Source organism: Lemur catta, chromosome 5 (genome assembly GCF_020740605.2).
Source record: "Lemur catta isolate mLemCat1 chromosome 5, mLemCat1.pri, whole genome shotgun sequence".
In the NCBI taxonomy this organism is placed as follows: Eukaryota; Metazoa; Chordata; class Mammalia; order Primates; family Lemuridae; genus Lemur; species Lemur catta.
In genome coordinates, this window is record NC_059132.1 from 29,399,741 (window position 1) to 29,414,676 (window position 14,936).

The 14,936-nt window shown below is 36.1% G+C and overlaps 1 protein-coding gene across 3 annotated transcripts in view; it reads right to left on the minus strand.

The window, feature by feature from the left end:
• Nucleotides 1-1,813: 1,813 nt before the first annotated feature.
• The window catches only part of G3BP1 (G3BP stress granule assembly factor 1), a 29,402-nt gene continuing 16,279 nt past the window's right edge, over nt 1,814-14,936 (minus strand). For all 3 annotated transcript variants that reach the window (XM_045551323.1, XM_045551324.1, XM_045551326.1), the window contains exons 4-12: nt 12,995-13,168; nt 10,459-10,549; nt 9,358-9,454; nt 8,299-8,500; nt 6,621-6,722; nt 6,266-6,377; nt 5,927-6,055; nt 5,419-5,528; nt 1,814-3,340 (exon numbers count right to left, since the gene is read on the minus strand). In XM_045551323.1, the coding sequence (XP_045407279.1) occupies nt 3,134-3,340; nt 5,419-5,528; nt 5,927-6,055; nt 6,266-6,377; nt 6,621-6,722; nt 8,299-8,500; nt 9,358-9,454; nt 10,459-10,549; nt 12,995-13,168 (1,224 nt within the window). In that variant the 3' untranslated portion in view covers nt 1,814-3,133. The remainder of the gene's footprint in view (nt 3,341-5,418; nt 5,529-5,926; nt 6,056-6,265; nt 6,378-6,620; nt 6,723-8,298; nt 8,501-9,357; nt 9,455-10,458; nt 10,550-12,994; nt 13,169-14,936) is intronic.

Here is a 14,936-nt window from a genome sequence, read left to right on the forward strand (position 1 = left end):
AAGCAGTGTGGTTCTAGAGAAAAAGCATCAGTTTGGGAGGCCAATCTGCTCTTTGCCACACGGATGATTTGGAGGCCTTGCCATTTAACTACTCAGATGCTGTTGCTTCCTCACCTGTTATTTTGGGGTTATCCTCCTTGGGGTAGATAAGAAAATTAAATTTTCTAACCTAAAACTAAAGTACAAGTCAACTAATGCTGTAATAAGTAGCCTATTCATCTAAAAATGAAATTATTTTTGGATTATCCATTTCACTGCTACCCAATAATAGCTGAGAAAGTTGAGAACACTAGAATACACAAGCCAAAACTCACAATGAAAACAAAGATATTTTCATAAGGCCCAATATCTATTTATTTTCAACAAGTCTTAAAAGACTGAGACCCTCTGAACCAAAATCTTATCCAGCTAAAATACTCTTGGGTCAAGGGTTTTAACCTCAGTAGCACACTTTGCAATTGGGCCATTCTACAGATGAAAAACTGTGCTTTAAAATCTAAAAATGTTGAATATAATGAGCCTATAGAAAACCTTGCCCTAACTTATTCTGACTTCCCAGCTGTGTGAATGTGTGCATCTCTAAGCTGTTTATTCCATATGCAATAATGTAAACAATTATTTTGAGATTCTTAACAGTGTTGACCATGATGCTAAATCCTATTTCTCAGATCCACTGTATTCAAACCCCCACAACCACCCCATTTCTAAGTACTTGAAATCAATGGGGAAGGCTTTTGTTTACTGAGACTATGCAGAAATTCCCTGCAACAAGTCATAAGCAGCATCTAGCATATATTGCTACTCCCTCTCCACATTTAAACACGCATGCACACACACACTCACAGACATGGTACAAACAACAGAAAGCAAAATTATTAATTAGAGTAGATGTTACTCTAATTCCTGAAACAGATTCCTATTTCCTATTTTTTATTTATCTGAGGCTGAATTTCAAAATAATGAGTCTTCATTCTGCTTCTCTTAATCCCACAGTTCCACCCACCCATAGGAATAGAGAGTATTGGTGTTGTCAGTGGGGTTGCTTCATTTTTCCAGAACATTTGGTATCCTTGGCCCCCACCCAATAAATGCCCGATGCGGAGTCTCCCCCTGCAACCCCTCCAAATCTCACACATTTCCAAATGCCCTCTAGGATGTGATAGTAACGCCAAGTTGAGGATCACTGCATCTAGTTAGTGCACTTAAGCCTCTGAGTTAAGAACTCCTGTTTTGAAATGTATGATTTAGGATTCGCAAAATAATGCCTAGGCTATCCGTAATTTATGTGCTTAAGGTCACCACAACTTAAATTCTTTTTTTTCAAAAGTAACTCAGCCTAACTTTTTTTTATTTTTTTGCACCTACCACAAGCTTAATATAAGCTATAATTGAATTCCTTCCAATTATCACTGGCCTGGGCCAAATGAAGTAGTTACCCAACAGTTACTTAAACTGACCCAAAAAACAGCTAGGTGACTCAGTTAACATAAGTTTCTTTATGTGAAGCAGATGTTGCCAATTTTCAAATATTTGAGGTACTGGGACCAAACTGGTTAACATCAAACTTCATTTTAGTCTTAACTAATTCCTTCACAGCAACCCAGAGTTTCTCCATAAAGGTAAAACACAACATTCCTATTCCTATGCAGTCCAAAAGATGGATACTGTTAAGAAGAAAATAAATAAGTTAAATTTGACAAACTGGTTGACCTTCAATTAGCCGTGACAAGGTATCACACAAAGGCTTGCTTCACACATGTGTAAACAAAACCTTCACCCACCTCGCACACAACATTCAAAAAATAACATACTATTGTAAAACGAGTATTAGTCTCTATTACCAGATTAAATTTTCTTCCAGAAATATTTTAATAAAAATTGGCCATTTCCAAGAAGCACCCACTGCATGCCCATCAAAAAAAAAAAAGAAAAAGAGAGAGAACCATAACAAAATAGAAAATTTACCACGTGGCTATGATTTAAAGAAAGAAAATTGCAGACACTTGAGCACATCAGCAAAGTCCAATATTAACGTCACATTCCTTCTTATGGGCTATGATTAGGAATCTGCTTAAATACCAAAATAAAAATACAAATGCTCAACTATTTAGGTCAAAGGACCTCTATAGAAGCATCCGTCTTCAAAGGCATTCCAGTTTGAGACTCAATCTTAGAATAAGGCATAACAAATATTAACAGAAGACATACAAGGTGATGAAAGAGGGATTCTACAAATTCCCCACCATCCTCTGAATCTGATAAAACAAATCTAGATTTTTTTTTTATTATTTTTCTTTAAACAATTGCCAAGACTGGAATCAAAGATAAATAGAAGGCACAACAGTTTTGCTCTGTTTTTTTGTTATTTGCATTTGGGGGATTTTTTTGTTTTTTTACAAATACAAATTAAACATGAAAAACTCTACTTCAAAAAAATCTAACAGTTCAAGAAAAGCGTATCGGTTGCAGTCTAGACATTTAAAACCTATCTCACAATTTAAATTTTAATGGTAAAAACAGGTTTTAGAATTGTTTTGTGATCAAATATCAAAAGAAAAAACTCTATTAACACCTTTTATTCAGTTTTTAACCATACCAGTGAGCATCAAAATTGTCAAATTTTCCAATGGCAATTTCTCCACACCAGAAGGTAGTCATGACTCTCAAAGAAGAAACAATTTGGGCTTCTCCTGCCTTCAAAATGTTTATCAAATCCTGTATTTCTCACAGGCTTTTGAAACACGTAGAAAATAAGAAATATTCCAATGAATGAAACATACCAAATGTCAGTAATAAGCGAGACATTCCTTTGGGGAAATGGCTGTTAAAAAAAAAAAATCCAGTCTGTATATGCAAAGTAAGCAAGGAAATTCAGTCTTTTTTTCTTCTTTAAAAATCCGTTACTCCTAAAATATCATTCCACAAAATTGGAAGTGAAGGACTAAAGGTCAGGAGAGGGAAGGGATGGGGAGGGAGCACACCATTAACACAAAAAGAAGTAAAATTGTACAAACTTAAGCAGTTTATAACAGACTAGGATCATACTCCAAGATACCAAAGGCTGGCTGAAGAAATTCACCATTCTGCAGGAGTCAGGGTGTGAACTGCTGCGTGAAGATCAGTGAAGAGCAATTCACTGCCTTGGAGCAAGCCCCCTTCCCATTCCAAATCCTGGTTTCTGCACCATGCCTCCACGGGGAGGGCCTCTCATTCCACCACCCAGCCCACCTCGAGGGCCTCCAGGTCCCCGCAGGCGGTTATCTCGACGGTCCCCTTCCCTGGCAGCTCGAGTCTTCTTCTCTTCCACATTCAGACGGACCTCACCTCTGAACATGATGGGCTGTAAGAATCAAGGTGACCAGATTTAGTAAGTGCTGATGGGCTATGACTATTAATGATAAAACAAAGCTATCATAAAGAAACAGCAGATTGCACATCAGCTAAGTTCTCATAGTTCTGTTTTTGTTTGGAACTCAGAACGCATAATTTCCCACTAACAAATACAGATAAAAGTGGTTAGGTATGCAGGCCAGCTCAAAAAAAAAAAAAAAAAAAAAAAAAAAGACCAATTTAAACAGCAAAGCAGCACAAGTAGCTCTCATTGTACTTATTAAAAGAAATCTAATTTTCTCATAAAATTATGTAAACAGAATAATGTAAGTAAGAATTGCCACCTTTTCCATGGATTCGGAAGCTTAGAATAAAACCTCATCATCACGTAATGTGGAAAGATGGTACCGTACATATTTATGCAAAGTACAAACACATCTTAAATAAAAACATCATTAACTTGACCAAAATATAACAAAATGCTATTCATCTTGTAAGAATTTTGGAAAATATTGAAGATAATGAAACAAATGAATCTTAACAAAGCGGGGGGAAAGATACATCCACATTAAGTCTTGCCCTTCTTTTATTCCTAACACAGCCAATTAACAAAGGGTTACCAAACATTCCAACAAATTCGATTTGTGTTCTTCAATGGCAATATAATTTTCTAAATTTTTAAAAAAATTAATGTCTAACATTACTTACCATTTGCCAGGGAAGTATTCTGATCAAATTTATTAGTGCATTTAATCTTTGCAACAATCCTGAGGGTTGTTATGACAACTACTTTAGAGACTAACAAACTAAGGGCCAGGGAAGTTAAAGAACTTGCTTCACAAGTCACCACACTGAGTAATGGAAGAGGAATACAAACCAAGGCCATTTGACTACTACCAACAGAAGCTCTGACCCACTATGCTACACTACGACATGGTAATCAGTCTACATAAGCTATTTTTGTTCTCACAAAAAATTACTGAAAAGAGTATAGTTTCTATCAATACAGTGAAACAAACAGTGGCCACTAGAATTAACACATACTGAATGATGGTTGTATCTACAAAACACAATGGACATTTCTGGGTTCAGAATTCGGTGGTCTTTGTGAGATAAACCATCATTCTCAGTTTTCTAGGGGATGCTTCACAAAAAAAGTGTTTAAACAATTTTAAAGATAATACACACTTTCGGATTATAAGGTTCACATAATATGACAACATTATACTTTGTAGTATACCCATTAGCACTCTGGAGAACACTGTTGATCTACAACATTTCTATTATATGGTTCAAAATGTGTAGTTTTAATTTACAGGGATTGAAAGTGGTTGCCAGAGGCTGGGGAGAGAGGGTATGAGATGTGTTCTACCTGCCATTAAACTGTACAATTTAAAATGGCTAATTTTATGTTATGTGAATTTCACCTCAAAAAAAAGCATAGCTTCTAAAGATCCCATACCCATCTCAGTAAACTGGTATCATTTATACCCTTGCTCTTCTCTACTACTATACAACATAGTTTTTGGCTAATGAAAGGTATAGGGGAAGCAAAGGTTCTTTAGAGCTTCACAATAAGATTTCCATTCTACAAATCTATGTTATAATGTATAACAGTAAGAATATTATAAATAAATATGGTTCCAGGTAGGGTAACTACGTAACTTATCTTCCAAACCCATACAATTTACAGAATTAAAGGAGAAGCTCTTAATAGTTACACACAGACAACAGCTACATACCAAGACTACCCTGGACAAACGGGCTGTCTTCTTAGGTAAAAGTAACATTGTATTTCATCTCCTTTACACCAGAAGCCACCACCAAGCAAAGAAATTTACATAAACTTCACTGCACTGATAACTATTAGTTATTACATTTTCATCATTCACTTATTCAAAAACTATGTTTGTTGTTCTAACCCCCCAGGCAGGTCTTTAAGTCTTTAATAACGGTTGAATATGATGGAATAAATTACTTAAATGTTAGAATAAATGTCATGTTACATGATGGAGACATGACTGTAAGGACAAATACATTCTAAAGAATCAAGATACACCTATTAAAAAAAAATGAAAAACTACTTACCCTGTTGCTAAGGACCTTCTGAACAGGCTCAGAATCATCAAACACAACAAAACCAAAATTGGGTAATTTCCCACCACTGTTAATGCGCAGCTCCACCACATTCCCGTAACCTGCAAGTAAAACAGATTCTCAGGTAACTGCTTAGAACATTTCCTTTAAACATTAAATGTACACCATTAAATAAATACACTTTGCACGCAACTACCAAGCCCTTGAAATGTAGCTAGTCTGAATTACGATGTTCCGAAAAAGTATAAAATACTCACTGGATTTCAAAGACTTAGTAAAAAAAAAATATATAAAATCTCTTATAATATTGTTACATGTTGAAATCATAATGCTTTAGATACACTGGGTTAAACAAAATGTTATTAAATTCTCCAACTTCTTCTTACTCTTTTATGACACAAGTACTAGAAAATTACAGCTTACATATGTGGCTCATCTTCTATTGCTATTGCACCGCGCGGCACTAGATGAATTCAGTGTTCAAAACGCAACCACCTACTTTGAAAGAAATCTTTAAGCTCTGATTTGTCCACCTCATGAGGCAGGTTGCCAATGAAGAGTTGGTGACTGTCCGGGTGTCTCACAATTCTTCGGGGTTCAACATCACCTTGCTCACCAGCCTCACGAACTTAAGAGGAGACAAAAACAGCAGTGAAATACAAGATAAAGATGACAACTCTCAGTTCCCATTCAATGGTTTTCCCTCTACCTTACACAGAGGTAATTCTATCAATAATTGTTTTTTAAGCATAAATACACAAATATAAACGACCTCTCCCAAATAAGCTCTCATCTCAGAATCGCCCAAACTAGAGAAATCACCCTTCTGAGCCCTTACTTGGTCTGGGGCCTCTCTGGGGAGGAATATTTATTCGCTGTTCTCGAACTCTTTGATCCCTCTGAGGTCTCTGTGGTGGAATCTGAGATTCAGGCTTAGACTCTGGACGAGGCTGAAACATTTAAGTTAACTCTTAAGTAAAAACAACGCAGGCTTACTTTCTTATGAAGTTTATTAGCTAATAAGGTTTAAATTAGAAAATGACAATTTCCTTATCAAAAAAAAAAGGCATTTAAAACCACACCTTTCTCCTCTGCCCTATGTATTAGTTTCTACATTATCTAAGCCTCTGTTGAATCACATTACCAAAATGCAAGTAAATTTGCCTAATGCACATGTTTTATTAGAACCTTACCTGTGAAGCTGGTACTTTAACAACATGAGGTGGTATCCCAGTAACCGGCACAGCTCCACTGGGTGGAAGGTTCTTACTGGTCACAGATGCCCAAGAAAAAGTCTAAGGGAACACCAACATTACATGACTATCCACGTATCAAAACAGTATAGAAGCTACTATACATAATATATGCATCACATCCTCACAGGCAGGATGGAGTGTAAGTATCTTTGCAAGCCCTTTCTTTCACCTACTCAAAATCTAGTACTAAAATTTCTTGGGACTGATAATCAAGTATCAGCCAATTTGAGAGGTTTAGGGTCAAGAAAGCTATTTTCAGCCAATTTCAAGTCTGTAAATCAAAGAAAATTCTCTCCTTCAAAACAAGCTCCGCTCTTCCTATGATTCGCCCAATCTGTGGAACAAACATTGACCCAGTTACACCAGTTTTAGAATCATCATGAACACCTTTCCAATCCATTTAAAAAACTGCAGAACGACCAAGCCAGGCATGGTGGCTTACATCTGTAATCCCAGTGACTTGGGAGGTTGAGGCGGAAGGATGGCTTGAGGCCAGGAGTTCGAGACCAGCCTGGGCAAAAGAGCAAGACCCTATCTCTAAAAAGATTAGCCAGGTAGTATACCTCAGGAGACTAAGGCAGGAGAATCATCACTCAAGCCCAGGAGGAGTTCAAGGCTACAGTGAGCTGTGATTGTACCACTGTACTGCAGCCTGGGCAACACAGCAAACCTCAACTCAAAAAAAAAAACAACAACAAAGAATTGCCAGACCCTGTTATTCCACCTAATTATCTCTTCTTCATCTCCACTGCCACAACTCTAATCCAGGCCATCATTCTCTCACCATAACTACTAGAATAGCCACCTAACTGGTCGTCCATTCTCAATCCAGACAACCCACTTTTCTACCTGCAAGCTAAAGTCATTCCAATATTTCTCTATCCTACTCACCTATTAGCTGCCAGAGGGCAAGAGCCCCATCTGTTTTACCAATATAATACCCATACCTAGAACAGTGCCTAGCAGAGAAGGTACTTGAATTAACTGAACAAATGGCATTAAAAAAAACCCTGACCCTATAAATACAGCACTAAGAAAAAGAAAAAAACATTCCTTTCCAGAGCATCAGATGTAAAGATTCTGTGAGTTCAGTTAACAAATCACCCTAATGGGTGAATAACTGAAAAACTCCAAAATTTGAAATCAGGTATTCCAACTAGAAAAGTAGCTATTTCAGCAGTTTGTTTCTACTTTTACTGTAAAGCTATCCTTAATTAGATTTCACGGAAAAAGTCTACTCTGGCATGTCATTTTTCTAAAAATGATGTTATACACTTACATTGTTGTTAACAAGCATATAATATTTTACAATGTAAAAGATGAAATATTAAAAAGACAAGGGGTTGTCAATACGGTGACACAATGGCACCTGAAATTTCTGGCCTAAAAGGTATTCAAGATACTTTCGGGGAGGGGGTGGTTATTTTTGATGTTATACAGTAATAGGTAGGTATCATACCTCTTATTTGAGGCATGGCTCAATATGTAAGAAATTTCCCTGAACCACCAAAACATGAAAATGCATCTAACAAAAGTCAACCAAACAATAACAAAGGAGAAGAGAGATTTTAAAAGATAAATGAGAAATAGAATAAAAATTAACCATGTTCCATACCCTCAAGTCTTCCTGTACTGTCTGAGCTACGTCTGCAGGTGCTGGAGAAGAACTCTTCTGAGTATCTTCAGGAGCAGTTTCTTCTAATACTGGCTCAGACTTTTCCTCTTGGATTTCAGATACAGGTTCTTGCTCTGGTTCTGGTTCAGGCTCAGGCTCTGGTTCAGCAACAGGCTCCTCTAAATGTTCTTCCATGTCATTACTTTCATTGGAAAATTTGAGAAATATCATTTTGTCTCCATTCATTTTTCAAGAAATTCCCAATCATTTATTAATTAACCAGAGACCTGAACATAAAAGTAGCTCCCTCTCTCCAAAAAAGATCTAAGAATTATATATCTGCGTTTATAAAAGCAATTAAAAAAACACTCAATGACTTATTTGATAAATTCTGATAAGCAAGGATCAAAATGAACATTGTTTCTCCTTCAGCTGGAATCCCACAACTATTATAATTCACTTAGCACACATCATGAAAACTCTCTTACCAGGCTAGGAAAGCAGGGAAAGGAAGCTGCTATTCAATGGCTATAGTTTGTTTTGCAAAATGGAAAGTTCTAGAGATCTGTTGTTGTACAACCATATGTATATAGTACTTATTGTAGACTTAAAAATGGTTAAGTTAGGTAAATTTTATAGTATGTGGCTTTTACCATACCCGCACATTATAAAAACACATAGGAATTTTGGGGGAAAAAAAGACATTAGTCATGCCTGATCTCTAATTACGTGAATGTCCTTATCTACTTTATACTCCCCCAAAGCACTTAATGTGATACCTTGATACATTAAACTCTTCACACAAAATCCAGAATTTTTTTTCACTTAGCACCAAGAAGAAACTAAACCAGAAAGCAACTGATAAATACTATTTAAATAGTCCTCATTCTATTATTAAATTATATATTTTTGCTTAGTTCAAGTTGCCAAAACATTTCTTCTGAGAAATTATTTTCTGAAATAATTCTGAGAACATATGACTGTCCACCAACAAAGACAAAGATTATAAAATGTAAATTTTTATGCAGCCCTGGTTATAAGGAACAAAATTTTCCTTACCTGACAACAGTCTGATCATAGAAAGTTCCAGAATCATCGGGAACCACCTCAGGTGTCTGCTGTCTTTCTTCAGGTTCCTCTACTTCTTCCTCAGATTCTAAGTGAGAAAAAGCTATTTAAAGTTATTTGTGCTCACTGAATTCACAAATATATTCACTTTTACACTGTTTGCTATAATCAAAGGACAATAAGAAAACATACATGTAAAAGTAAAGAAAGCAGGGCAGTTTCATAAAATCATGGCATAGACTTTAAGGATAAAACTAAGGCTATTCTAGTGTTAAGAATATGGTGTCTGAGGGTCATATTTCCAGTAACCTAATGCAGGCTCTATCACCTTGTTAGCTACATGACACTAGGCAAATTACTTTACATTAGGCAGTAATCTAATGCAGGCTCTCCCACTTTACTAGCTATATTACTTTGGGCAAATTATTGCATCACAGTGCAATAATCTATTAAATGGGGGACAATATTACCTGAAGTACCTATGTATAAGGCCATGTATTACACAGTGAATATAAAGTGCTTAGAACAGTCTCAGCCACATAGAATATACTCAAATATTACCAGTTCGGAGAAAATTCTTCATAGGTCTCTGTGTTTCAACACATCTTTCACATCTACCCTTCCTTCCAGAATGTCTTTCAAAAACATCTGTATAGCAAACAGCTTTGGAAAAGAACATCTCCCTCCAGAACGAAGTGTAGGCATGTTTAGTTCCCATTATATAATAAAAGATTTGGGTTCCCTAAACTCAGCGTTCCACATTTTTGACACAATCTATAGCAATACAAGTAACCATCTGTCCTTCCTTCACGGTATCCTGTAGGAACTGTAGCAAAAATGCTACTACTGTTGCTGTAATAATCTGCCCACTTCTGACCTAGAAGTCTTATGTCTTCTATTAACATCCATGAAGTAAGATAACCTTTTAACTTCAAGTAGGGTAAAACCCCAGAATCTTCATATGTCTTGACATTTATTATTAATAGTTATTAATGAACACAGATTATAATAAAACATTGGAGAAACCCATAGTCTCTTAAGGTCTGATGCCATTAGGAAAATTTAGACAACTTACAGGGTTTCACAACTTACCCTCCTGAGGCTCAGTGACAAAGCCACCAAAGACCTCATCTTGGTATCTGAAGATATCATTGTGAACGTAGAACTTATTTGCAACAGAGCCCTGCAATGCCAACAAAAAGTTTTCATTTACTCCACGGGGTTTTAAAAAGCCAGATTACTCTACGCCAATGGTTCTCAACTGTGGGCAGGTCTGCCACCAAGAGACATTTGGCAAAGACTGGAGACATTTCAGTTTTCACAAGAGGGGAGTGCAATGACAACAACTGAGGGTAGAGATGCTGCCTAATATCCCACACAATGCAAAACACAAGCCCCCACTACAAAGAATTGGTCAACCCAAAACATCAACAGTGTCAAAACTGAAAAGCCCTGCTCTACATTATGGCTATAAAAAGACTACATTCACATATATTTTGTTTGCTGAAAACATTTATCCTTACCACCAAATGGATATCCAAAAATTGACAAAACTCTAAGTATATAAGATGCCACAGCCCACACCTCAAATCATCAGGAAACAATCATACTCCTAACTTCAGCAGATATTTAAAATTCCCTAAATCTGTATCCAAGACTATTAATACAAGTACTCAAGGATAATGGAGCTGAAAAAGTTTGCTCACACGAGGTATAAGACACAATAGTCCAAATCCAACTATGTCATTTACTAGTTATTCAATTTCTAAGGCTGTTTCTTATCAATAAAAAGAATGATATCAATATATACCTCAATTCTTTCTGTAATAAATGAGACAGTTTAAAGAAAAAAGAGGAACTATAATTAAACCTATAATTGACAATCATAGGCCAGGTGATTGATTCTTTGCATATTTATAAATCTACCAAGCCTTTTTTTTCCTTTTTTTTCCTAGGAGATGGGGTTTCACTCTGTCACTCAGGCTCAAGTAGTGTCACAATCATTGTTCAATGTAGCCCCAAATTCTGGGCTCAAGCGATTCTCCTGCTTCAGCCTCCTGAGCAGCAGGGAATATAGGCATGTGCCACCATGCTCAGCTATTTTTTTTCTTTCCTAAACTAGAGAGGGTAGGGTCCCAATTTTTTGCCCAGGCTGGTGTTGGAACTCCTGGCCTCAAGCAATCCTCCCACCTCAGTTGCTGGGATTACACGAGTGACTGAGTCTTTATACTTTAATCTAAGCCTTCTTCTAGGAATCATGCCCTATAATGACTTCATGTAGTTTTTCAATAGAAAGCTATTTTATACTGAAATAATAAATACATAAGGGTTTTAGGTTCACTATCCTAAATAGAAAATTATTTTAAGATTAATGACAGAGAAAACAATTAATTATTCAGCAAGCTCTTAACGAACCACTTTTTTGTGCTTAAGTACATAGGCTTCCTGACCTTATTTGGTCTGGACCAATCTGGAAGAAGGCACAAATGCAGCTACTCAACATAAACTTGTGGTCCTTCCACGATAAGAATAACTAAAAAGAACCAGGCCTCCTTGAAGGAACGGCTGATTCCAGAATTGAGGCTAGCAGGGACAGTAAATGAGCCTGGGACAAAGTTACAAAGTGTTCAAAAAAAAAAAAGGACACAAAAGGCAGTCTGAGGTGGTTTACACTGACCAGATGTGAACATTTCACACATTATAGTTAGTAATGGATTATAATCAATTAAATGTACTAAGAATCTACGAAAGATAAGATAGGAGAGAAATTTCTTAACACTAGAATGCCAGTTAACTATAGAATGACGGGATTAGATAATCTCCATTTGCTACCAAAGTAGCAGTTGGCTCTGGCCAAGAATCAACAATGAATGCTAAACTAATGCATAAAATTTTGATGAAGAACAGGACGTCTGCATAGTCTCAAAGAATCTCCCATAATTTACTTACAAACCAAAAAAAGAAAAATATTCAACTTTACATGGCAAAACCTGGTGAACATCACTAACTAAATAATCAAAGTTAACATCACTAATAATAGGTCTAAATGACATCACATGGCACTCGAACGTAAGGCACTGAAAGACACTTATGTATGAAGCATTTTACACAGTAACTTGACCATGCTCTTTAAAAATGTCAATGCCATGAAAAAAAATTAAGGACTATTGTAGTTTAAAGGAGACTAGACAGACATGATAGCTAAATGCAATGTCTAATTGTGGACGGGATCTTGGGACCAGGAAAAAAAAGGACTATAAAGAACTTTATGGGCTGCAGGTTGATAATTACACTGCATCAATACTTTCTGAATTTGATAACTGTACTATAGTTATGGAAGAGAACCCCTTCTTCTTAGGAAATGCCTATTCAAGTATTTGAGGATGACTGGACATTTCTCCAACTTATTTTCAAATGGTTTAAAACAAACAAAAAAAAATGACAGGTAAATAAAGAATTAGGGGCAAGCATTGACAGTAGTTCTAGGTGAGGGGTAAGTTATTGTACTATTCTTGCAACTTTTCCGTAAGTTTGAAATTTCAAAAAAAGTTTTAAGATATGCATAACCTTTCATTGTATCTTTCTTACATACATTTGACACTACAGAATAAATCATTACTACACATACCTCAGGAGCAAGGACAAATGTCTGCATGAATCTCCTCAAAGCCTGGTTGTTATTAGAGAGAAGCCCCATCACCTGCACCACCACACCATCATTCAGAGTGGCATGAGCATCAACATGGCGAATCTTGGTGTGGCAGTTGGTAAAGTTTTGTGACATCACTTTCCTATGGATTTCCTAAGAAATCAAGGCAAGAGTTAATGCCTAAAAATTTACACATCTCCAACTTAAAAAAACCTTCCAACACAGCACAGCTGAAGACAATGTGCATGTTTAAATTACAAAATATGCAGACTCTACTTTCTTTCTACTCTATCGCCAGCAACCACACTAGAGTCTCACTGAATCAATACATTTTTAAAATCCAAAGTATAATTTATTATATCTCAAACAAGAAGCAGTACAGTTAATCAAAGTATGCACCTAAACTTTCAACACACTGTTGCCATTTTTTCTTACTACTTTTTAAAATTTTATTTCAGAGTATCAGGGGGGTACAAACATTTTGGTTACATAAATTGCTTTTGTACACTTTGAGTCAAAGTTATAAGTGTGCCTATCACCCAGATAGTGTGCATTGTACCTGTTAGGTGTGAATTTACTCATCTTCTCCTCAATCCTCCCACCTGCTTGATTTCCGATGAGTTTTATTTCCATATGTGCACATAAGTGTTGTTCAATTAGTCCCAATGTAATAGTGAGTACATGTGTTTGTTTTTCCATTCTTGTGATACTTCATTTAGAAGAATGATGTCCAGTTCCATCCAGGTTAATACAAGAGGTATTAGTTCATCATTTTTTTTTATGGCTGAGCAGTACTCCATGGTATACATACACCAAACTTTATTAATTCACTCATGTATTGATGGGTACTTGGGTTGTTTCCACATTTTTGCAGTTGTGAATTGTGTTGCTATAAACATTTGGGTGCAGGTGACTTTGTTATAAAATGTCCTTTTTTCCTCTGGGTAAATACCCAGTAGTGAGTGGGACTGCTGGATCAAATGGTAGTTCTACTTTTAGTTCTTTGAGGTATCTCCATACTATTTTCCATAGAGTTTGTATTAGTTTGCAGTCCCACCAACAGTGTATAAATATTCCTTTCGCTCTGCAACCAGGCCAGCATTTATTGTTTGGGGTTTTTTTGATAAAAGCCATTCTCATTGGAGTTAGGTGATATCTCACTGTGGTTTTGATTTGCATTTCCCTGAGGATTAGAGATGTTGAGCATTTTTTCATGTTTCTTAGCCATTGTCTATCTTCTTTTGAAATGCTTCTGTTCATGTCCTTTGCCCACTTTATAATGGGGTTGTTTTTTTCTTCCAGATTTGCTTGAGTTCTTTGGTTATCTATGCTGGTTAATCTATTCTAGTTATCAGCCCTTTATCAGACGTATACAATGCAAATATTTTCCTCCATTATGTAGGTTGTCTATTCACTGTATTGTTTGTTTCCTTGGCTGTAAAGAAGCTTTTTAATTTGATCAGGTCCCATTCATTTATTTTTCTTGTTGCTCTGATTGCCTTTGGGGTCTTCCTCATAAATTGTTTGCCTAGGCCAATGTCTATAGGAGTTTATCCAACATTTTCTTCTAGAACTCTTACAGTTTCATGTAAGTCTCTTATCCATTATCCATCACTAATTAATTTTTACGAATGGTGAGAGGTACAGATCCTGTTTCAGTCTTTTACTAGACTTTTTAAAAGTTTAAAAATCCCCACGCTAACGCCAATTATCTTTAAACACACAAAAACTTCAGAATGTATCATACAAAATGAACAAATGTAACATTACATAAGCATTTCAAATATATTAACCAAATAGTAATTAAATACTAGCCCACACTTCCAAGCAGTTGAGAAATCTGATCAAGTATCAACAATCTATTAAGCATGTATCCACCTCAATTTTATGGGTTATTTTCTACCTGCTTAACAGAGGAAAT